Source organism: Saimiri boliviensis, chromosome 1 (assembly GCF_048565385.1).
Source record: "Saimiri boliviensis isolate mSaiBol1 chromosome 1, mSaiBol1.pri, whole genome shotgun sequence".
NCBI classification, from domain to species: domain Eukaryota; kingdom Metazoa; phylum Chordata; class Mammalia; order Primates; family Cebidae; genus Saimiri; species Saimiri boliviensis.
The window spans coordinates 115,959,074-115,982,985 of NC_133449.1; the positions used below are offsets into that span (position 1 = coordinate 115,959,074).

At 55.9% G+C, this 23,912-nt stretch overlaps 1 protein-coding gene and 1 pseudogene across 2 annotated transcripts in view; both read right to left on the minus strand.

The window, feature by feature from the left end:
* GNAO1 (G protein subunit alpha o1) overlaps positions 1 to 23,912 on the minus strand; it is a 167,488-nt gene that overhangs the window by 11,485 nt on the left and 132,091 nt on the right. Inside the window, exons 4-8 of one of the 2 annotated variants that reach the window (XM_003943453.4) lie at positions 17,848 to 18,008; positions 12,715 to 12,843; positions 10,751 to 10,880; positions 6,692 to 6,845; positions 3,645 to 4,004 (exon numbers count right to left, since the gene is read on the minus strand). In XM_003943453.4, coding sequence (XP_003943502.1) covers positions 3,817 to 4,004; positions 6,692 to 6,845; positions 10,751 to 10,880; positions 12,715 to 12,843; positions 17,848 to 18,008 — 762 coding nt within the window. In that variant the 3' untranslated portion in view covers positions 3,645 to 3,816. Of the gene's footprint in view, positions 1 to 3,644; positions 4,005 to 6,691; positions 6,846 to 10,750; positions 10,881 to 12,714; positions 12,844 to 17,847; positions 18,009 to 23,912 lie in introns of those variants that run through there. The other variant, XM_003943452.4, reaches the window with a different exon arrangement.
* LOC141585124 (uncharacterized) lies at positions 758 to 3,573 on the minus strand (annotated as a pseudogene).

The window sequence follows — 23,912 nt, forward strand, 5'->3', positions numbered from 1 at the left end:
GGCTGGAGTGGGGTCTGTCTGGAGGCCCCAGCTCCTCTCTGGGCAGGGTGGGGTCAGGACTCTGCTTGCTGAGGGTGGGGCTGCTCCACCGAAGCAGCTCACGCCCTGGCCCTGTTCCCTGGGCTGCTGGAATCCCACACTCTAGGCTGGCGGCCTGACAGCGGGAACTGCCTGGGGGTGACTGCCTTCGGCACTGCATGCTGAACTCCGGTGGCCGTGGATCTGGGGCCAGAGCCTCAGGTACTGGTTCCTGAGAACTGCCAGGTTGTGCCTGAAGGTGTCCAGAGGCTCAGACAAGAAAAGAGGCGGCCGGAGGAGACTGTGCCCCTGACTTCTTAAAAAGGGGGCGGGCAGGCCACTAGCTGAGCTGGGGGAAACAGTTCATTAAATATCCACCTGGGACTGCAGCGGACTTACTTGTTAAGAGTGCACCAGGTCAGCCGGGCGCGGTGGCTCAAGCCTGTAATCCCAGCACTTTGGGAGGCCGAGGCGGGTGGATCACAAGGTCGAGAGATCGAGACCAACCTGGTCAACATGGTGAAACCCCGTCTCTACTAAAAATACAAAAAATTAGCTGGGCATGGTGGCGCGTGCCTGTAATCCCAGCTACTCAGGAGGCTGAGGCAGGAGAATTGCCTGAACCCAGGAGGCGGAGGTTGCGGTGAGCCGAGATCGCGCCATTGCACTCCAGCCTGGGTAACAAGGGCGAAACTCTGTCTCAAAAAAAAAAAAAAAAAAAAAAAAAAGAGTGCACCAGGTCAGACCGAGAAAAAAAGCGGGTTGGCCAGGAAGGATGCAGGCTAGAAAAAGGAAGAACTTCCAGAATCAACCCCTGGGTGCTAATTGTAGAGTGTTAGGTGGGAGCAGGGGCTAAGCTCCTCCCTACAGGGCTCATATTGGCCAAAGGGAAGGGCATGGGTGAGACGATCCCTGGGCCTTCCCTGTTGGGGGTGTGTAGACAGCTTAGTTATGGCACTTGCAGGTGGGAACCTAGGGCTGCCTCTTCTCCTGAGAATGCTCAGGGGAGACCAGTGCAGACCATGGGGGGCAGGAATACCTCCAGTTCCCACCAGTGGGAGCTGGGCTGTGGGGAGGCGCTAGGAGACAGAGCTGTGTTCTGGCAGCAGATGTGGTGGTCTTCTTCTGCCTGGGCTCTGGGGTCCCCATGGAACCCAGAATGCCAAAGCTGTTGGCCAGGGGCCCAGGCTGTGCTCTCTGCTTGGGTCTGGGCAGACCCCACGCCCTCCTCAAACCAGAGAGCCTTGGGGACCTTTATAAGTGCTCAGAGGGAAGGCCAAGACCTGGTTCTGATGATGGCCAGCAGTGCAGGGCACACCACCAGCCCATAGGAATGAGTGGCAGGCACAATTTTCATGAGTTTGGCAAAGATGCTCTTTGTAGAAATCAGTTTCCACTTGGCCTGCTAAATCCGGGCCATCAGAGAGGTTACCATCACCCCTCAGGACACATGCAGGACCACCGTGGATCAGACGGCCACCTATGTCTGGTCACTCACAACATTCCCACATCCACACCCACGACGGAGCCAAATCTCATCTGTCACCCTCAGTCACCCCCTCAATGGTGAAGCCGCCGGTTATGACACGAATGACGGGCATCATGCACAGGGAGAGAATTTCTCCCTGAAAACCCCTGAGGGCGGCCAGGGTGGGAGGGCTGAGAGCAGCGCATGAAACCGAGCAGGACGGAGCATCCAGGAAAAGAGAAAGGCAGGATGGGGACAAGGGCAGGAAGACCTGAGCACCCCCTCCTCCAGCTCCAATTCTATGGATGGGGAAGGCCTGGATCGGGGGCCTGGACCCAGCCCGGTGCTCTGGCCACTGTGGTTGAGGGAGGCTGCTGGGGGACATGGAAAGCCCTCCAGCCCAGTGATTTCTAACTTCAGGGTGATGGCCTTAGAGGTGACCAACAGCCCCCCTTTACCAGCTGCTTTTGAGCCTGGAGTTAGTCTGGAGCAGAGTTAGGGGCACAGCTGGCCTCACCCAGGATGGGGCGGCTGAGAAAGAACTGCCATGTCTTCCATGTTGGACAGGATGGCTTAGCTGGCCCTGGCTGTCCATGGCAGGACACTGAGACTGCTGGCTCCCAGGGCCTGTCCTCTGCCATGTCCCAGCACCTGGTGCAAGGTCCAAAACACGGCCCAGGTGAACGAAACGAAAGTGGACTTGGGCTAATGGGGTGGCTCCTACAGCCTGGCTGCCAGGGGCTCCCCAGGCACCAGTCCCGGCAGGCATTTGGCACTAGGGAAGGTCCCTGGGTCTCCTGGCACCACTCAGAGCTCCGTGCCTGTGGGTCCAACAAGCCCAGAGCTATTGGTACAGGGGCTTCCTGACTCTGGGGCAGCCCAGGGGGCTGCATGTGTCCAGAGTGGGGGCAGGGAGAATGGAGAGCTTGAGGAGGGAGGCAGAGGCCTCTCCAGGGGTACCTTCCTCCCTCCTGTGGCACATCCGGGTCCCCAGGCACAGCCTGCTGTACAAGCACATGACATGCCTGGGTGTGGGTGGCAGCCTCAGCTACCTGGAGGCATCTTGGAGTGGGAGGGGTGTGTTGATTGCCCAAGGCCAGCCAGACCTTTGTCACCAGGAAAAGCTACCTCACTCCTTTCTGCTCTGGGACCTCAGCAGTGAAGCCGCCTCTAAGGGGTCCTGGGACTCCCCCCTTGGAGAAGGGGGCAGGGCAATGTGTTTGTGCTGACCTGGGCCCAAATGTTCCAGGGTGTCAGCCCCATCCCCAGCTCTCCTCTGTCCCCAGGGGCTGGGAGGACACCAAGGGCTGCGGACAAACTCCCTGATTTCTTCACCAAGACAGTGAGGTGGTGAGTACTGGCTGCACGGTCCACATCCCCCAGACCTCTGCAACTACAGGGTCCCTAGCCCAAAAGCCTTTGCTGGTTTGAGTTGAATTCAGTATGGACTAGAAAAGAAAAAACATCTATTCGCACCTCAGAGTGACCACCCGAGCTCCTGGTGACTGGAAAAAGGGGATGGGTCACCCTTGGGCCTGCAAGGACTGGGCAGGAGGCCCCAGCCCAGGCGACACAGGAGCCTTAGCCTACCTGCCCAGCACCTCTCACCTCTCCCTCCGCCCCTCCCTCCCTCCATCTATCTGAGCCATAAGTCAGTCTCAAGAAGCATTTCCAGGCCTCAGAGGAGTCAGGGATGGGGGTTCTCTGGGAGAGCCAAGGCAATGGAGGACGAGCAAGAGAAGGAAGGGCTGAGACCCAGGGGAGGGAACAGGGAACTGGAGGCCATCGCCAAGGCCTGAGCCCTCCAACCCACACTGAGTTGGCCTGGTTCCACCCTGGCTTTTGTTGACGGAGCTGCCCTCAACCAGAGACCCCAGGCAAAGCTGAAGGATGGCTCCTATGACCCACCCTGCCAGCACCCTGCTGCAGGGCCGTCCGCGCCACTACACCACCCAAAATGACAGGAGGACACTTTGAGGCTTCCAGTGAGTCATCAGGTGCAGGGTGTGCCCATCTGGGCCACACGGGTGCCCTGCCCTGCCCTCCCAGCTTCCCGATAAAGCACTCAGAGATGACGCAGAGGCCATGAGCACGGAGTCTCCTGGCCTTGCAGCGTGCACTCGGCGGCCCCGCCTGCCCCAGCGTTACCGCAGTTCTATGTTGGGGGTGGGGGGGCGGGTGGAGGTTGCTCCCTCCTCCCTCCCTTGGTGCCAGCCTCTGGGATCATCTTCCTCAAGTGCAAAGAGTGGTCTGAGAGTGGTGGAGCCTGGTTCCAGGAGAGCGGGGTGGCAGGCCAGGCAGGGCAAGGGTGCTGGGTGGGGTGGCTAGGCTCAGTAGAGTCCACAGCCCCGCAGGTTTTTGGCGATGATGACGTCCGTCACGGCATCAAAGACAAACTGGATGTTGTTGGTGTCCGTGGCGCATGTGACGTGGGTGTAGATCTCCTTGTGGGCCGACTTCTTCTTGCTCTCGTACTGGGCCTGGATATAAGCCACGGCTTCTGTGAAGGCGCTGGGGCCTGCAGAGCAAACAGGGGGTGGTGAGGCGAGGGGCCCATGGGGCTGCCTGGAGTGGACGACCCCAGCCTGGCCTGTGTGGCCTCTCAGAGACAACCACACAGGGAAAACCTGAGGGAGGAGACCTGAGGGCTCAGTGAAGTTAACAGGGAGTCCTGGATCCAGTCAGTAGGACAGACACAGTGTGAAAGTCATAAAAGATACAAACTATCAGATCTCCCAGTATATCACCTGTATTTATTTATTTACTTATTTATTTATTTTTTGAGATAGGGTCTCGCTCTGTTGCTCAAGCTGGAGTGTGATGGTGTGATCGGGGCTCACTGTAAGCCCCGCCTCCTGGGCTCAAGTGACTCATCCTCTCTTCTCAGCCTCTTAAGGAGCTGGGACTACAGGCATGTACAACACCTGGTTAATTATTATTTTTTTAGTAGAGTTGGGATCTCACTACGTTGGCCATGCTGGTCCTGAACTCCTAAGCTTAAGTGATCCTCTCGTCTCAGCCTCCCAAAGTGCTGGGATCACAGACATTAGCCACTGTGCCTGGCCAGTCACTTGTATTAAAGGGAGTACTGTTTTGTGAAACTATTATTTTCTTTTTATATACGCATTTATGAACTCCACCCCCCACTTTTTGTTTTTTTGGTTTTTTTTGAGATGGAATCTTGCTCTATTGCCCAGACTGGAAGTGCAGTGGTATGATCTTGGCTCACTGCAACCTCCGACTCCCAGGTTCAAGTGATTCTCCAAGCCTCAGCCTCTAAAGTAGCTGGGATTATAGGCATGCACCTCCACAACCGACTAATTTTTGAATTTTTAGTAGAGATGGGGTTTTGCCATGTTGGCCAGGCTGGGTCTCGAACTCCTAACCGCAGGTGATCCGCCTGTCTCAGCCTCCCAAAGTGCTGGGATTACAGGTTTCAGCCACTGTGCCCGGCTATTTATGGACTCCTGAGGCAAACGTTGTGTCTTACCATGGGTCACGTGCAAGGAGGTTTGAGGGCACTGGGATCATGCAGGTAGCCCTGGCCAATGCACAACCTGCAGGTGGGCCCTTTCTTTTGGGAGTCCACAGAGAAGGCCTTGATATCACCTCCATAGCTACCGCTAGGCCAGGAGGGAGGAGACATCTAGAAGCTTCTGGTTTCTGATGTTCACTCATTGCCTGGCTCATATGCTGCCTTCCTCAGGGGGCACCACATTGAGCTGGTTCCCAGGTGGGATCAGGGAGAGGGGCGTCTAGGAGAGAAGCTTCTAGTTTGGGAAGGGGCAGAAGCACAGGACCCCAGCTTTGCACTGAAGGCCTCAGACTCCATGAATCCATGCCAGGCACAAGTAGGGCTGCGACAGTCTGCGGAGGGGCAGCAAGGAGGGGAGCTGGAGTTCAGAGCCATGGCTCTCAGCTGGAATGGGCTGCTATGCAGAAAGCCTGGAAGGTTTACCAGACCTCAGCACTTTGCTAATTCTGGGCTGGAGGTTGGGGAGTGTCCTAGGACTGCAGCTGGCTACTTAGGCTCCCTCATTCCCTCCTCCTTCCCCATGTCAGCCCCAAACTGCCCTTGGTAACTGACCTACCCACCTGTTTCCACTGCCCCACAAGCCACAAGCCCAGGTCACTAGGGCAGGATCCACAGGCCCTAAACTATGGCTAGAGAGGAAGCTGGCTTGGGGGTTCCAGGGAGGCTGAGCCCCACTCATCTCTGGCTGGACAGATCTAGGTCCTGGCCTGCTGGCACTCAGCCTGATTTGGGGGGATGGGCAGAGGCAGGAGGTAGGTTGCCTGGCCCCAAGCCCCCGGGCTGCCCCACTTCTCCTCCCACTCACTTCTCTGGTCAGGGTCTGGCCATCTCAGAAGAGCTGATGGGCACCCGGGCTACGCTGGGGTCTGTAACTGCTCTGGTGTCACTGACCAGGGCTGCCACCCTACAGCTCCTCAGGAGCCCTGGTTATGCTGCCTTCCTGGCTGCCCGCCCACCCCATAGTCAGGTAAACCCATCACAGCACTGGCAGGGCTGCCCTCTCATCCCCAGCACCCTGTGCAGGGGGCCAGGGGTCTGCAGCTTGCAAAGCTCTGTGATTTGAATCTTGCAGCAGCCACATGTGGGAGGTGATGTTAGGATGCTTGTGAGTTACAGGCATACCCCTAATGGCAAGAGCAGACACACAGGGAACCACGCGAAGCTCTGCGTACCTATCAGCTCATTTCCTCCTCACAGCATCCAGTGAGGGAGGCGAGGGCAATCACAGCCATCACCCCGCCTCACAGACCCAGAGACTAGCTCAGGGAGGCTGCATGACCCTCCTGAGCTGCCTGTGAGTGGTGAAGCTGGGGCATAAACCTTGGGCCGCCTGACTCCCAGCCTCTGTGCACTGCCCCTCATCTTCTCATCAATCTCTCCTCACAGAGAGCCCCTGAGCGCAGACAGTGGAGCTCAGGTTCCCAGAGGCCGCCCTGGTCACATAGCTTATAAGTGGCAGAGCCAGGGCTGCACCTGCTTTCCTTGATGAGGAAGCCACAGCTAGCTGCTCCTCCTCGCTACAGCACAATCTGGGGGCAGGGTGGGGACCAGTTTGTGCGGATTCTCTGAGGTAGAGTTGGGTGCATCCACAGAGTGCAGGAAGGGTGGACTTGGCTTTGGGAACAGGGCCCGCTCCCTCGGGGTCCTGCTGTCCTTGGAGGGGTCTCTACCTGTATATTCAGGAAAGCAGATGGTGAGCGGGGACTTCTTGATCTTCTCTTCAAATATGTCCTTCTTGTTAAGAAACAGGATGATGGACGTGTCTGTGAACCATTTGTTGTTGCAGATGCTGTCGAAAAGCTTCAGGGATTCATGCATGCGGTTCTGCAACAGAGTGGAGGGGTGAGTAAGGGGCGGCAGCATTCAGGGCCCTGACCCACCGCGGCCAACGACACAGCGGGACAAGCAAAGGGAAGGTCCACCAATGTGGCTGGACGCACCACTGGGACGGAGACCACCAGGACGGAGACAGGAGGATCCACAAGGACAGACGGGACGTGGTCCTGTATCATTCCACACGCAGGCAGGGCAGGGCGGAGCAGGGCCGGGCAGGGTAGGTGGATGCTGCCCCCTTCCAAAGAGAGCTGGCCCCGGGTGGGGGCAGTGAGGTCACTGGAGAGGCTCCAGCTCATGGAGAGGACATGCATCATGCACGTACAGGGCAGGGGCCGCAACCACCACCGAACGCGTCTGCGTGGAACCCCAGTCATGCAGATTTCTCTACCGGGTCTCATTCGGTTTCGACAGCAAGGTTGGGCGGGTGCACGCATTCAGTTGGGAAACATTAACCGAGGACTAAAAGATCCTCGAATTAATTCCGAGTTGGAAGCAGACACCAGGGGGATAGCGTCTCGGGGGTGAGCTTGCTGTGGCCTTGGTGTGCTTGGTGGTTTCGTTGGTGGGCTGGGGTGGGGGAGAACTGGTTGTTGGGGCTGGTTTCTCAGTAGAGGGGCCAGAGGAACCCCAAGATGAAACACAGCAAAACAGATCAAAACAGAGAAGAAGATAAAAACCCAAAAAGAGAAAGAGAGAAAAATACTGAAAAAATGGTTCAACCAGTGTTCATGCCATGAGCCCCATGAGGGCTCATGGGGGCAGGGCCGTCCTGGGCCTGTGGACCACAAGGCAAGAGGTACAGGATGGATAGGACGAGCCCGGGCCGAGGGGCTGGAGAGGAGTGCGGGCGCAGGGGCGGGCTGGGCAGGCGTCACAGCAAAGTCACCAGCGGCGCCCTGAGAACCTGCTGCTTTCAACTCTTAGCTGATGGATTCGGTTGGAGGGAGGTGCTTCATACCTTCCGGGCTTGAAGGGTCTCTCAGAATCTGCTCATGGTTTTGGCCTTGGTTTGACAAGATAAGGCCCTGCAGGCGGTGGCGGCGACAGTGGTAGTGGAGAAGTAGTGGCAGCCTCAGGCCCGGCTGGGCGGCGCTGAGAGCAGGTACGAGGCCAGGACCAGGCTCTCGGGCTCCCGGGATGCAGCGGACAGGGTGGCTGGATGGCCAGCAGCAGCCACTACCAAGGCTCTCCTGGCCTGGCTCCAGGAGCTGCTTCCAGACACCTTTGCCATGGGCTCTCAGCCCCACTCTCACCCCAGGTCAGAGAGGGACACGCAGTGCTGACCGAAGAGGACGGCGGAGGACCAAGGCAGACAGCCTGTATCCTACAGAGCTCCTATATCCTAGAACCTAACCTCTAGCCATGGCGTCTGAATGCAGTAGCCGCAGCAGCTACTCACTGAGTGACGATTCCCGCATGCAGGCACATTTACAGCCCTTAGCCCTGCAGTCCTCACATGGCCTGTGAGACCATTCTATCATTGTCACCATTTACAGGGAAGAAGGTGGAGGCCTGGGCAGGGTGGGGTAGTTGCCCATGATCACATGGCTGGCAGGGGTGATGCTAGACCCTGGATCAGATCCATCTGACTCCCAAGATGCCCACCTCTGCATGCGCCCCTAGCACACGGTGACTGCTTAGTTCTACAGCCGTGGTATTGTTCTTGCTGCCACCACAGCAATGAACTGCCTTTGTGGCTGCTGTCAAGTTGCAATCATCCCTATTCCCTGCAGGAGCTGCTGCTCTTCCCTGCGCTGCAAAGGTGGCCAGCTTTGGGGAAGAAAGAATACCAGGAAGAGCCTGCCCGTGACCTTGGCTCCATTTGCTTTGGCTTCTCCAAGGTCCTCTGCCCCAGTCCTTATGTGGAAGAGTGGGGGAAACAGGGAATAATAGAGGTGAGAGAAGGTGGAGAAAGCTGGAGGGCAAGGACTCCAGGCAGTAAGGCCCACAGACTAGAAGGTCACCCAGCGCGATGCCCAGAACCAGGCTCATGCTCACTGGGGACCCATGGGCCGCAGAGCTCGGGCCTGTGGCTGCTAGGCCCACCAAGACGTCGCTTTGCTTCCATCCTCTAGAGTCCAGCCCCATGGCCGACAGGCCTGGGACTTGGGTTGAAGCCATCCACAGGCCTGGCAGGGCAGGCCCAGGGAGAGGCTGGATTCCAGGGGGAAGGGCCCTTCCAGCTTCCTGCCTCCAGCTCCTTTGCTCTCTTTGAAACCACGGGGAAAAAGATGAGCCAAGTGGAGCTCAGATCCCAGGGGTTGGAGCAGTCGCCTTAATAGCATAGAGTCCAGCAGCAGGCAGTGGAAAAGTCTGGGCAGTCACTATGAGGGGCACATGGCCAGGAGGCTGACCTGGGCTTTGGGTGGTTAGTGACTCTGAGTCCAAGCACGGCCCAGGAAGTTCATCCACCCTTGCCCCACTCAGCGTCAAGACTAGGCTGGTGACTGACATCACTGCCTGCCGATGCCATTGAGAACAATTACAGCAGAAACCCAAGTCAGGGTGTAGGTGGGCCTGAAACAGGAAGACCCAGGTGGGTGAGCCTGTACACGGAGCGGGTCCAGACTACCCACACCACCAGCCCAAAGCCCCATCACTCTGCATAAGTCCCTCAGGGCGGCGGCTCCTCCTTCCTATAGTACTGTGCCCCATAGCCTACACGCCAAAGCTCATCCCATCCTCACAAAACCCTGTGGACCAGCGGGGCCAGAACTGACAAGGAAACAGACCCAGAGAGAAGACAGGCCTCTCTCAAGGCCCAGCATGACAACGAGCCCCACCTCAAACCTCAAACCCTCAGTGCCAGCCCTCAGAGGCATGTGGTGGGGGGTCTGCATGTGTTCCAGATAGAAGGAGATGACAGAGGCCTGTGACCCCATGGCCTACGGGCCCCGCTGTCAGGAGTGTTGGGGCTTATCTCCAGTGACCCTGTAAGCCATGCTCAGTGCCTGGTGGGCTGCAGACCAGAAGGGGACCACAGAGTGGACACGCAGGCTCAGGGCAATCACCAGCAACCGTACAATCACCAGCTTGGTGCTGCTGTTCCAGAAACAGTTCCACAGTGCTGCACGTGGATCACCCATCCCACTGCCAACAGCCCCCCACAGGCAGGTACTATTATTATCTCCCTTTTATGGAAACTAGTAACTGAGCCAGAAAGGGTGCTGCCTAAATTCAGCAGCAAGCCAGTGAGTAGCAGAGCCAGGGCTAGGCCCAGAGGAAGGCTGCACTCTCCCAGGGGAATGTTTCCCCGCTGAGGCCCCAGGCTGAATGTGACCCGAGACAGAAGGTAGGAGCCTGGTCCGGCATTTGGCAAAGGAGCCCAGAGCCGCAACTGTCGCTCACCAGCATGCCTCATCCCCATTTCCCTTCCCGGCCCATCAACCCCGCACACTGCTCCCCAGCCCCCTAGCCCCACACAACTCTCGTGCAGCATCCCCGGCCCCACTCTGCTCCAGTAGCATCTGAGGCCAGTGCCCCAGGGATGGCTGTCAGGCTAGAACTGCTATTTCTGTTGCATGTACATTCTTGCTTGGCTGCCTCCTGGTTTTTTTAGGGTTTGCTTAATTTTACTCTGGCCTGATGGCCTCTGTGACTCCGCCAAGTTCCACATTCTGTATGGCTGTGTGTGATCAGTTTGCACACACAGGCTCTGGGCCAGGGGCCCATGAAACTCTTTGCCACACTGGCACCATGAGGCATTTGCCTTGGCAATACGGAGTGGTGGGGTGTGCTGACACATTCCACACCTGATGGAAACCCCTAACCACAGCAGCTGGCTGGACCCCAGAGCCACAGTGGGCACCCGAGGGCCAGTGCTCACAGGGCTGACCTATCCTGCGGCTGCCTCCTTTGTGCTGCCCTCTGCCCGGGGGGCCCAGGCCACTCACCGTGGTTTCGTCTTCGTGGAGCACCTGGTCATAGCCGCTGAGTGCGACACAGAAAATGATGGCCGTGACGTCCTCGAAGCAGTGGATCCACTTCTTGCGTTCAGATCGCTGGCCTCCGACGTCAAACAGCCTGTAGGAGGCAGGGAGGTGGTGGGCGCAGGGTCCAGGCAGGTGAGGGCTGCCTGGGTGTCAAGCTGTGAGTGCGCTGAGAGGCAGAAGATGGGGACTACGGCACTCAGAGCCTTGCTAGAAGCCCTCACTAGCAGGCCTCGTCACTCCAGGTGCTGAGAGACAGCTGGACCACTGCCATCCCCAGGCACTGCCCCCAGAGTCTGTCCTTGGACTGGCTGTGCTCATCTATCATGACTCAAAGACCTGCCCTTTCATGTGAGGCATTTTACTAAGAGGGCATACCCGAGCTGGCCCCCAGGAAGCGCCTCTCAGAGTCCTCCTCTCAAGGTGCCTTCAGTCTATTCCTTCCTGGGTTTGCTCTGGGCAAACCAGCCTGGAAGGGAGGCAGGCAGAAGGTGTCACCTGTTATATGGATGGTAAAAGTGAGCCACCCACAGGGTTAAGACATGCCCAAGCTGGTGAGAGTATAGCTGCGGTGGAGCTGGGTCTGGCTGCGGACAAAGCTAGCGCTCTCACCTCTGCCCAGCACAGCCCCTCTCCAGCAGATCACAGCCTGGTCTCTTCTCCCTCTCAAACGCCACCCCCGAGGGGGCACAGAAACTGTGGGAGAGACTGCAGGCAGGTGGGACTTATGTCCTGGAAGTAAAAGGTCAGTCGCCCACCCCAACCCTCAGAGCAGGGAGCCCTGCAGCCTCCTAGATCTGGGAAGCCTGCTGACACACAGCTGGCCAGAGGGGGACAGGGAAGGATTCCTGGTCTAACTGGACAGAATGGAGCCACTGCAGGCAGAGATCAGAGTGGGCTTGGAGCAAGGAATGGGTCTGGTTCTCACTCTATCACTGCCTCCCCTGGATCCCACCTCCCCATCTGAAGTGCAGGGGTATTGGCAAATGGCCTTTGTGGCCCCTCCAGAATGCTTATTCTCAGACCCTGCCTGCTGGGCCAGGTTTGGCGAGATCCCCATCCTGTGCTCCCAATGGGGAAGCGGGAGAGACCAAGGAGCCTGGGAAGGCAAGGGAGGCCCCTCAGGGCTGCTCTGCCCAAGGTTTTGCTCCTCAGATCCGTGAAGGCCTAGGGGTTCCTGGGCCCAGAGCCTTGGCCCCTGAGTCTGAACAGGAGTGGGCATGGCTGGGCACATGAGAGGCAGGGAATATTAGAACCCAGCTCTCCCAGCAGGGGATCCCTGCCCTCCCCTTCTCTGCTGGCCTCTCTTCCCCACAGGTCGGAGCAAGGGCTCCTAGGCCTCAGTGCATGCAGGTTACTGCAGGTGGGGACACAGCTCTGCAGCAGGAACCAGATTACCCATCAGGCCCCTGCTCTGAGGCCCCAGAGCCCCTGGGTTCTAGCTGTGCTCTATGCCTGGGGAAAGCCCTGCTCTTTTTAGGCCTCACCTTCCCACATGTACCAGGAGAGGGTGGGTCAGCTCTCTCCACTCCTTCCAGCTCTGGGATTACATGGGTCCTCAGAGTCTCACAGATGTTGCTTAAGCTTACCAGCCCCCATCTCAGTGACCTTGGAGGGGCCACCTGGTAGCCTACCTCCTCCTCCTCCTTGGAAGTCACCTCAGGGACAGGTTGCCCCTCCTTTGTTCAAATTCTCCCTGTTCCTCACAGCCCCACTCTGGGAATCTTCTTCCAGGAAGCCTCCCTGCTTACCCCAGCCCCTAAACTTGACAGAAACAGACAGCTTCCTTCTGGTATCCAGCTGCCTGCCCCAACCTGCGGGTTCCCTGGGGAGGACGATGTCTGGGCGCTGCAGACGAGATGCGCTCAGAAGCCGGATGTGTCCCGTCTTAGTCCTCGCCAGGGTCTGGGGGCCTCCCTGGGCCTCACCTGAAGTGGAGGTTCTTGAATGTGAAGTGGGTTTCTACGATGCCAGTGGTTTTGACCCTGGTTCGGAGGATGTCCTGCTCGGTGGGCTGGTAGTCGGCGGCCCCAATCCGATCCAGGCTGTCCAGGTAGCTGGGGATGGCAACAAACGGGACCATGGACCAAAAGCCTGGGCAGTGCTTGGGACTGGCGAGGCCACCCACCTTCAGAGTCCAGTCTCAGCCAGGGCCCTCCAAGTGACTGTGGAAATGGCACTGCCTCCAGCCCTGGCCGTGGGGAGTGGCGACAACTGAGGAAGAGGATCTTACTTTGGCCTCACATTCTCAGAGAGCCTCTTATTCACAGCCAAAAGGCTATGCACGAAACTCCGGGGACACTCAGGCAAGATCAGACTTTTACATGAGATTACCATGTTTATAATAATACTGTGTTGTTACTTCTTCATTTAAAAAATAATAATGGCCAACAGATAGGTTCTATTCTTTCCATGTGTAACTGTGTTTCATGCTTAATTTCCCTGAGTTAAATGTTCTAAAACGGGCTCATTGAAGGTAAGTACCAGGCCTGAGGCCATGACCCGGACACTTGGCCACAGAGGCCATACTCTTATACTCCCTAGGGCTTCAGAGGCCCATGAGCCACTCCCTGCCTTTTCCACACTTCCTTCTCACTTACCAAGGGGTCTGTGTTCACCCTCCCATTGGACATTCTTGGAGGCTCAGGGCTATACAGCCACAGAGCGGCTGGGCCTCCCTGGGACCCAGTTTTTGAAATCAGGGCTCTTCATCCAGCTACCTCTTGCTGTGGGGACAGACCAGGTCTTTGCTCGTCACCTGCCCAGGTCTCAGGCCTAGCACTCAAAGGATGCTGCCTGCAAGAGCTTTGGGTTCATTATGGGTTAAGTTTGGACCTAATGCCAGGGTAGCATCTGGGAAACCAGAAAGTGGAGAGCTGGGCCATGTCTGAAGGAAGACTCAGGGGTCCACGAAGACTGCCAGGCCAGTCTGCCCTCCCAGCTGTCACAATGAACCACATGCAGCCCACAGGGAGAAGCCCTGAGTGTCTGAGCCACAGGATGATGTGGGGTCCCAGGCTGCATTTGCTCCAGGACCTGCTGGGGGCCAGCTAGCTGGCTGGACCTGCAGTCACCACTGCAAGAGAGACGGGCATGCTGACCAGCTCATGGAGGTCCACAGGGCTGGGAAAGGTGGGCACCTTCACCAGCTAGGGTGTTCACTGATAGAACCCAGTGAGACTCCTTGCAAGAATGCCCGCTAATAAAATACAACAGAACGGTACATTCCAAGGCTCTGGGAGGTAAGCCTGAAGTCACACTGAGAGAAAATGAACTTGGTGATGGGGAGCAGTGGCTCACTCCTGTAATCCCAGCACTTTGGGAGTTCAAGGCAGGCAGATCATGAGGTCAGAAGTTCAAGACCAGCCTGGCCATCATGGTGAAACCCAGTCTCTACTAAAAATATAAAAATTAGCCGGGCATGGTGGTGGGCGCCTGTAATCCCAGCTACTTGGGAGGCTGAGGCAGGAGAATCGCTTCAACTTGGGAGGCGGATGTTGCAGTGAGTCAAGATCATGCTACTGCACTCCAGTGTGGGTGACAGAGCAAGGCTCCGTCTTGGGGAGGAAAAAAAAGAAAATTAACTTGGCTGGGATTCAGCCCAGTTCTGACTGGCTCCAGACCTCATACTCTTAAACTGGACTCCATCAGCATTTTAAAACTCCAGAAAACAAAATTTGAACAGGACTCTGGGCCTCCTCTCCTGAGCCTGACTGCCCTCTGTAGAAGTGACAGTGTGGAGATGGGGGTGAGGGGGCTGAGGCTGCAAAGCAGACCTGTACGTGCCCTGGGCCCCACAGCCTCCTCGCCCAGTGGTATCTGGGCAGGCTCTGGCCTCAGCCAGGAGGAGCCCTCCCAAGCCTCTGTGCCTGGCCCCCCTGGTGCTCGTGGCCTCTGCTTCCAAGCTGTACTAGACGGCCCCTACTGTCATCTGCAGCTGGCATCAGCCTGGAAGCCTCTGGTCCTGCTTCTCCTTTCCTAGCCAGGGCAAATCTTTAGATGGGCAACCTGGCCCTTTGGCCTCTCTATGCTGGCCAAGCCTCATGCAAAGAGATGTGGAGGGTGGGGTGAAGTATCGGAGAGCTGCTTAACGATCCAGTCAAGAAGGCTGTGTAGACTGCCTCATCCCCAGCACCTGGAACAGTGGGTGCTGACTGTGCTTCTGGGATGGAGCTTGGGGATGGGATGTAGCAGCCCCAGCAGGCCTCCCCTGTCACCAGTCACCCGGGTGCGTGGGCAGGAGGCAGCGAGGGAGTCTGGAAAGGGCGGCCGGAGAGGAGGCAGGTTCTGGGAGTGAAAGGAGGTCCCAGGCACTGGGGGACTGAACCCTGAGTGGGAGGAGGCTGATGGAGAGGCCCCCAGGATAGGACTGGGCTAAGAGCCATCTCATCAGGGGAGGAGCAAGAGCCCGATAGGAGTAGAGTCAAGAGAGAAGGCCAGGAGAGGAAACGTCGGCCACTGGCTTCAACAACTCACTGGAGAACCAGATTTGAGGAAAACCAACGGCAACCAGGCCCCAGAGCACCTTTCACAGACCCTGGTTGTATGTGCCCAGAGTTTCTGGGACCTGCTTCTAGGTGACTATCCAGAGGGGAGAGCCAGTCCTGTTCACAGAGGCCGGGGTGCACCGAGAGCCTGCTCAGGAGCCTGTGCCCTGCTCCCTCCCATGCAAAGGGCTGGGCAGAGAGGTGCTTGGAGGTTGGGGCATTAGGGTGGCAATGGCACCCTCTGGAAGCACGTGCTGTGACAGCCCTGTGAGGCCTCCCCCTCCCTTCCAGCACAACAAATCTACTCCGATCTGCTTTCTATACTGGGTCCAAGACTCTGTCAGAAGCTGAGGTCTAACTGCTAAGACGGGAAATGTGCCAGATCCTTCCAGCCCTGACCGCTTGTGTGTCCCCTGTCTTTCCCACCCTCTCCCAGAGGGAAGACACAGAAGGCCCAGCCATGGTGACAGAAGAGAATGGTAACATCACCAACCTTGGAAGTGGAAAATTTGAAAGAAGGCAGAGACGAGGGTGAGGGGAGGAGAATTTCCTCAGCTTACTTGGTGGGGAGTTGACAAATACTGACTCAAGTTTCTTATTTAAAGTTATAAAGGTAAGCAGCGGAAGAACTAAAAATAATCCTGTAACTAGCAAAAAGCCGGAGGTGAAGGTGGAGAGTGCTGGAAGGAAGGAAGGTGAGCTGAGCTCCCTCGATTCCAGAGTGGGTGGCAGTAAATACTATTTTGAGTTGGAGGATCAAGTTTTCTGGATGCCACTGGGACAAATAAATGGATATGGGTAAAAGTGGGAGGGGCAGAGCTGGTGGGGGGAGTAGGAAAAAGATTCCTTCTCATTTTATATCCCTCTGCTTTTTTTTTTTTTTTTTTTTTTTTGCAAAGGATTCATGTTATACTTATTGAAATGGGTAAAAATGTAAGTGGAGAGCAGGATTTGGTGAGCCACTAGAAGACAGATTGGGGCCAGCTGGCCCTAAGGGCCCTTGAGGGTCTTGCTGGCCATGGGGAGGAAGAGGCCCTGGACTTTAGGGTAGGGACAGGGAATGGGAGAAGGGAGGAGGGCCTCTCTGGTCCTGCAGGTGGCCAGCTGAAAGTGACTCTCTCCTGCCTGGCTCTGGTCTGTGATTTGAGTGTGCACAAGGAACGGTGGACACCGAGCCTCTGGGCTCACTGCCTTGACCACCAAGGTGTCCCTGGGAGCTCATCATGCCTGGGGGCCTAGGTAGCCATCACCTGGGACTCACAGGACTTTGGCATTTGCCCTGTGGACAGTCTAGGTGTGCAGAAATGGGAGGTCGCTCCTGGCCTTGCTCAAGTCTCTAGTCTGTTAGCTGTCATGTGGCCCGTGGAAATGTCCAGGAGTGCACATTGGCCTCAGCCTCTGTCTAGTGGCATTGCGCAGATCAGGGTTTCTTAATCTTGGCAATATGGAGGTCTGGGGCCACGTAACTTTATTGTGGGGGCCGTCTTGCACACTGTAGGATGTTTAGCAGCATCTCTGACCTCTACCTGCTAGATACTGGGAGCACCATCCTACCTGTGGCAATCAAAAATGTTTCCAGATGTTGCTGAATGTCCTCTGGGGGTAAAATGGTCCCAGCTGAGAAGACCTGGTGAAAATGGCTGGACTGGATCATGTCAGAGCCTCCTCAGCTAGTGGGATAAAGCACAGGGGCTCCTTGCAGAAAGCCCCCACTGAATGTATGGTACCAGATTGCAAAAGCGGGTATGTTTCCTGAAAGCCAAGGGGGCAATCCGAGTATCTCCATGACAGAAGACACGTCCCTGAGCGACATGACTCTCCCGGGGCTCTGGAGCCTCCACTCTAGGGGCCAAGGGCACAGGAGCAGTCAGGATGGATGTCCTTGGAGACGCCCAGAGTGATAAAGCTGCAGCTGGCGGACCTGTGACCCTGCTGTCACGGGAAAAGCCAGGGGTACCTTCTGATCAGCCCTGGCTTTTACCACTTCCCACCTCTCCATCTCTTCTTCTTTCTCCCTCTCTCCCCTTCCTTTCTTCCTTCCACCCTCTTATCATCCCCCTTATTTAGTTTGAACACAGTATTAATGTATACATTTATTATATTAATTAGACTTACATAATCCTTATTTTTAATTTTAAAGATAGAGGAATGGAATAGCTTATTATTCTCTCTAAAATAAAACAAAATGGCACCATTTATTTTCTGCCTATATGGCTCTTGGTTTGGTTTATATTTATGGGGTCAGTGGCTCCCCATGACAAAACAAAGCTGCTACACTGAAAGCAGTGTTTCTGCAGTGCCAGGCACTCTCTGGACAAGCCAGTGACAAGGTCCTGGCCCTCTGGGAATTTCCACTGTTTGGTTGTCTCTTGTGCCCTCTGCCTTCTCTGGCCTGTTCCTCCTCCTGGGGGCAGGAAGAGAGACCTCTTCTCGTTCCATCCTGATACCCCCATCTGTGGCAGAACATCTCCCGGCAGGCATGACCTCAGCCGAGAATCCTCCTTGCTCTGCCAATCCCCCTCCAATCCTGCATCACTGCCTGGCTGCAGGCCGCCCGCCTGCAGGGACACTCACTATTTGGCAGAGTCGTTGAGCTGATACTCCCGGGACCGGTTGAAGCACTCTTGGATTCCTGAGTCGCCCCAGAGCCGCATCATGGCAGAAAGCAGCTCTGCAGAGAAGGGCTCGGTGTCTTCCATCCGACTCACCACATCGCACACCATCTTGGCATCAGCCTGTGAAGAGAGATGGATGGTGGGCTTTGAGGCTTTGGTGAGCACAGAAGACCCCTGCCAGCCAAGGGCTCTCCCCCAGCTGGAACTGTGATGAGGGCCCAGCCAGTTCGGCCGGACCATAGCTCAGCCCACAGCCTGCTCCATGGAGAGCCGCGACCTGAGCATGCACAGTAGGGGTTCCTGGGGCCCATGGGGCCTTCTACCACATGGACGTCCTAAAGCAGGAGCTCCAAGTTTTAGCCAACGGAGCCCCAGAGTTTTCCCAGGCAGTGAAGGGAGAGTGGGCTGGGCTCCATTCTCCACCCTCAACCAGCAGCTCTGCTTTCATCCTGAAAACTCGGTATTTTGTTTCGGGAAAATTAAAAAAAAAATCAATGTTCTTGGCTGAGCTGTACTTTTCTATACTTCTTAACACAGGGTGGAATGGAGTCCCTAGAACTGGGCTATGTGGGGGAGCAGGCGTTTCGGTGGAGAATTCTGATTAGCTGAGGGATGGGCCACAGGGGGACTGTGCCTCAGGGCTGGGGGAGGAGAGGGGCTGGTTGCTGAGTTAGTGCAGATGGCAAAAACCCCTCATGCCAATGTTAATCTCAAGAACTTTGGCCCTTGGACTGCTCAAAGCCAAAAGTCCATTTTATTAATTTCTCTTGATTTGTTTGTGACCTGGGCCTACCTTTTTCTGGGGGCAGGGGAAGCCCCCAGGTCAGGTGAAACAAGCGAAGGGGAAAGGGACAGGTAATAAGTTTGAAGCACTCTCCTCCTCTGCCTCCTCCCTTCCTCCTTGTCTGAGTGGGTGTAGCTGAATTTGCTTAAGGTGCACACGTGTAGGCTGAGCCTCCTTGGAATTACAGAAAAAGTACTGCATAATTAACAGTTTTTTTCCCCTTCCCCTTATCCTGGATACCAAAGTGGGGTCGCCTGTTTTCAAAGACTACAATCCCATCCATGGAACACCACAACCAGAAGTGTGGTGGTCTTTGAAGATAAGAAGTCTCCTGGAGACATCCCGAACCGCACCATCACTACCACCTTGCACACAGGAGTAGTACTTAGTGTACAAAGGATTTGGTGCACACACTCTGTCCCTGAACGTCCCCCAACTCAGGATCGAGTGGCAAGAGCTGTGTCACTGGGCCTTTCACCCCTCCTCTGCCCACACTCTTTGCCCTGCGCCTCTGCAGCTCCTCCTGCCAAAGGCAGAGTTTATTTCCTGCCCGTTTGATGTTGAGTATGGCACAGGACTTGCTGTGGCCCACAGAATGGTTGCAGGGGTGGCACTGTGCCAGCTCAAGAGGCCGTGTGTATTTCTGCTGGTCCTTGTGGGCCTTGCCATCACCATGGATATGCCCAGGCTCTGTCACTCATCCTGGGAAGAGGACTTGGGGAGCACGGTGCAGAGTGGAGCCTGCCCTGGGTCTCTGATGTGCAGCAGAACTAAGTGGCTGGGTTTAGGAGAGGTTTGTTAGATGGCATTGCTGTGGCACAGTTAATACAGCAGCCGCTGTAGTATTACCAACCCCATTTCACAGTGGGGAAATTGAGGGCCACAGAGAGGAAGGCACTCACTTAACAATGCAGATGGTGAGTGGCAGGGCTGAGACTCAAGATGAGGAGCCTTCAGACTCCAGGGCCAGCCTCTATGGTCAGACCCACCTGTGCTAAGAGCACCCTGGACGGCCGACAATGCCTGGTAGAGGCGTCTAGATCACATCTGAGCTGGCCTTGCCCAGGAAGGTCTGCACTGCATCTGAGGCAGCCACAGCCTTTAACATCCAACTTGAAGCAGGTGAGAGCAGAGCAGGTGCTGCCCCGGGCCGCCCTCCTGCCTCTGCCCATGGAGCTCATTGCCTTGGGTATACAACTGGCTGTACAGTTTGGGAGTCAGTGCCCAGGACAGACAGGAATGGGCAAATACCCCACTTCCTTGCCTTCCTAGGGAGGCAATTCTGAGACAAGCTCCACAGTTGGACAGGATCCCCATGGGGTGGAGCCCCAGCTGCCAACGTGGCAGGCCACCCATGAGCTCACCTTCATGGCTTCCCCCTCTTCCTGGTGGCTTCCTCACTCCCTCGGTGCTTCCTGAAATGACTCCCCACATAAACTCCTTGTCTTACCCAAATCCTTGTCTCAGGTAAGCTTCTAGAGGAACCTAAACCTCTAGAAGCTGTCTTGAGGACAGCAAACTCCTGTCTCAACCCAGGCACCAGACATATTCTGTCTGCTCTTCACATGTCTCTGTGGCTGACAGGACCTTGCTCAGACCACTCTCCTAACCAAAATGCAAGGTGGCCACCAACCGAGTGGCCCCTCTGTCCCTGGCTGAATCCTAGCAGGCCCTGAGAATACCCCTGCCTGGTGACCAATGCCTGCCCGGGACACCATGCTTCAGGGTGTGCACCAGCTGAGTGGCATTGTGAGATGTCCCAGTGGCAGGGAGAGGTGTGGCTGGGAGCACAGGGCTGGGCCAGGAGTGTTAGGGACCCTGAGTCCTGTAGAGTCCAGGCCAGCTTCCAGTCCACGCCAGGCCCTGGGAACCAGGTGTGAGATGCCAACGCAAGGAAGAGGGTTGATTAGTGGAGGTGGTGGCTGGCGGGCATGTGACCATGCTGGGCCGTCTGTAGTCTTTCTCTGGGATTTTTCAAAGTGGGAAACTTAAGAGGATGTGCTCCCAAAGTCACTAGTATCACTGAGACCAGTGTCCCCCCAACCCATGGAGAAGCTTTTCAGAATAAAGCTACCAGAAAGAAGCAGGGAAGTGTCATGGTATTTAAGGTCCCCAAGGCTGGGTCCCCTTATCCTTCATGTGACCTGGCCTGTGAGCCCCATCTTGTTAGTTTCTGCCACTCACACTCACAGAGACCCTAACTACTACCAAGATGCTCAGTGCTGGAGGTCGGGGGAGGGAGCTTCTCCAGCCGCCTTCCCCCTGGTTTCAGCCTGCCTGAGTCCTGGAGCCCAACAGAGATACTGAGCCCTTACTGCGGTCTGGAACTGGGATACACCAGGCCCACCATCTCCTCGATTTCAGGGGCTCTCCAGAATTGGGATATTTTATTCATGCATACATTATTATTATAATTATTTGAGATGGAATCTCGCTCTTGTTGCCCAGCCTGGAGTGCAATGGCGTGATCTCAGCTCACTGCAACCTCTGCCTTCCGGGTTCAAGTGATTCTCCTGCTTCAGCCTCCAGAGTAGCTGGGATTATAGGCATGCACCACCATGTCTGGCTAATTTTGTATTTTTAGTAGAGACGGCAGTTTCTCCATGTTAAGTCAGGCTGGTCTCGAACTCCCGACCTCAGGTGATCTCCCCACCTCGGCCTCCCACAGTGCTGGAATTACAGGTGTGAGCCACTGCGCCTGGTTGCATGCAGTGTTATTACTAGACAATTATTCTGCCGCAAACTCCTTCAACTCCCAACCCTCTGATTAAGCCAGAGGAGAGACAGACTGCCCAGCCCATGGCACGAGGCTCTAGAAGTGAGTGGGAGGTACTGAAAGTCTGCAGATGTCCTTTGGGGTGGGAGAGACACAAAGAAAATGAGGTCAGCATCTGGAAGTTTTGTGGCCAACAAAAGGTCTATACAAAAGAAGTGTGGGGCCAAAGCCTTCAGTGGAGACTCTTCCAGAATTGCGCTGTCTGGCTAAGGTGCTATTTACACGTCAGAGCCTGTCCACTGCAGAAGGGTGGTGAGAAAGTTCTGGCAGCTGTTCCTCCTCCCCACTGCCTGGCCTGGGAAGGAAGCTACTATGGTGCGGAGGCTGGAAGGCCTAGTCCCCATGCTGACCTGACCCAGCTCCCAAGGGTCAGTATCCCCAACACCCCAGCCCTTGGAGTCTGGCTTCGCCCTCACCCGGCAGCAGTAACCCGGAAAGCTGGCCCTGGGGCCTAGGCTTTGGGTGCCCCAGGCAGGCAGGGATGACTCAGGGCAGCAGCTGGTGGGTAAGCAGGGGTGGCGCCTCCACCTGGGGCTAAAAATAGCACAAGGCCTATGAGTCAGGGACCTGCAGCGATCCTGCTCCCCGGGCCTGGCTGACCTCGGGCAATCTTGGGGTACTTTCCCATCTGAGGAATGTGGGTGGTGGACCTGGCCAGAGTTTTCCAAACTTCCTTTTTGGGCCCCACCTTCATGGTTTCTGTAGATCTGTGGAGCAGCTGAGTCAGAACAAGACAGGACCTGAGAGCAGGGTGGGGGTCGCCTGCAAGGCAAGACCTCCCCTGGGCCTGAGGATCACACGCTAATGTGGGGGCCCTAGGGCCACAACACACTTTGCAGGAGGACACTCAAGAGGGTGCGACTTACAAACTGAGGCCACAAAGCTACTGTGCTCCCACGTTTGTTCTTCCATGCATGGCCTGGAATTTAATGGGTCCCACTTCAGTAGGATGCATTCCCCAGCTCAGGGACAAACGGGCTAGATGATTTCCTGGGATTCTCTAGCAGACAGCTCAGGGGTCTAGGCCTTCCTGTGCGGGACGGGGAGGGGTCCTGTGCTGGCAGCAACACCCCCCGGCCCCCTGCCCTTTCCACTCTCTCCTGTCTCCCCTGTGGGCTCAATTGCTCAAACTCAAAGACAGGGAGACCTGCTTGATTTCACTGCCTCCTTCACATGCCCAGTGTCCTGTGGTTCTTCTTTCAAATCTGCTTTCAGCTGTCTGCCCCTCCCCATCTCCTCCCCGACTTCTGAGTCCAGGCCTCCACAGTTCCCTCCCAAGGGTTCCCTGCCTGGGTCCTTCTCTTCAGCCCGTTCCTCACACGGCAGGAGAGCATTAGTTTCCTCTTAACGTCAATTCTCCCCTTCTTCTTTACAAAGAGAATCCAGAAATTTTTAGTTGGGCAGACTGACATCCAACTAAAAGGCTGTATTTTTTTTTTTTTTTTCTTACAGCTAGTTGTGACCATGTGACAAATTCTGCATAATGAGAGGTAAACTGAGGTGAAGTAAGGCCTCAGGAAAGTTTGTTTTAAAGGTAAGGGGCACTCTTTTACTCTCATTCCTTCCTTCCTAATTCCTGGAACTTGGATGTGATGGCTGAAGCTCTAGCAGCTAAATGGGATCATGAAGACAAGGTCAACCCCCTAGGGAGAGTGGAATAGTGATCTACAAACTGCGTAGGTCTAGGCCCAGACTCCGCACTAGCTGCAGTCATCCTCACACTACTTTCAGTGTTTTTTAATACTTAAAATCAAGTTCTCTCTTATTTAAGGCATTATTTCCAGAATCTTTGGTATTCAGTTAAACTTAATCCTAATGGATATAACTTCAACAGCTGCACATCATTCCTGCATTCCAGATTCCTTAGGGCCTACAAAGCCTCTGCCTGCCTCTCTGTCCTGACATTCTCCAACTTTTTCCCTCTCACAGGGCTCCAGGCACACAGCCTTATTCCTATTCCCCAAATAAGCTAGGTAATCCCACCTCAAGGTGGGCCCCACCCTATCTCAAATGTCACCTCCTCGGGGAAGCCCTCCTCCCTGCTCCCAAAGCACACAGCGCACACCATGGTACAGCTGGTGCTGTATGTGCCTGGTCCTCAGGGCAGGGATCGTTTTCTGATTTCTCATGGTACCTGGGGCCTTGCACTGTGCTTGGTAGAGAGTTGGTGCTCAGCCATGTTTGCAGGATGTACGTTTCCTTGGCATTTTAATATCAGGCTTGGCTCTAGTTTCTCACTCAAGCCTATCTATCCTCTAACTCTTGTCAGTTTGTATCTCTAATGATTGCAGCAGGTGGGTATCCTGCTTAGGTGAGGCAGCTTGCTAAAGATCACACTGCCAGTAAGGAGAGCCTGGACTCAAAGGCAACCTCCTCTATGGTGCCAGAGCCAGCAGCCCTGGACTTGCATCTCAGACAAGGCCTGGCCACCTGAGGTGTGAGCTGAGAACTCACTGGTACCCAG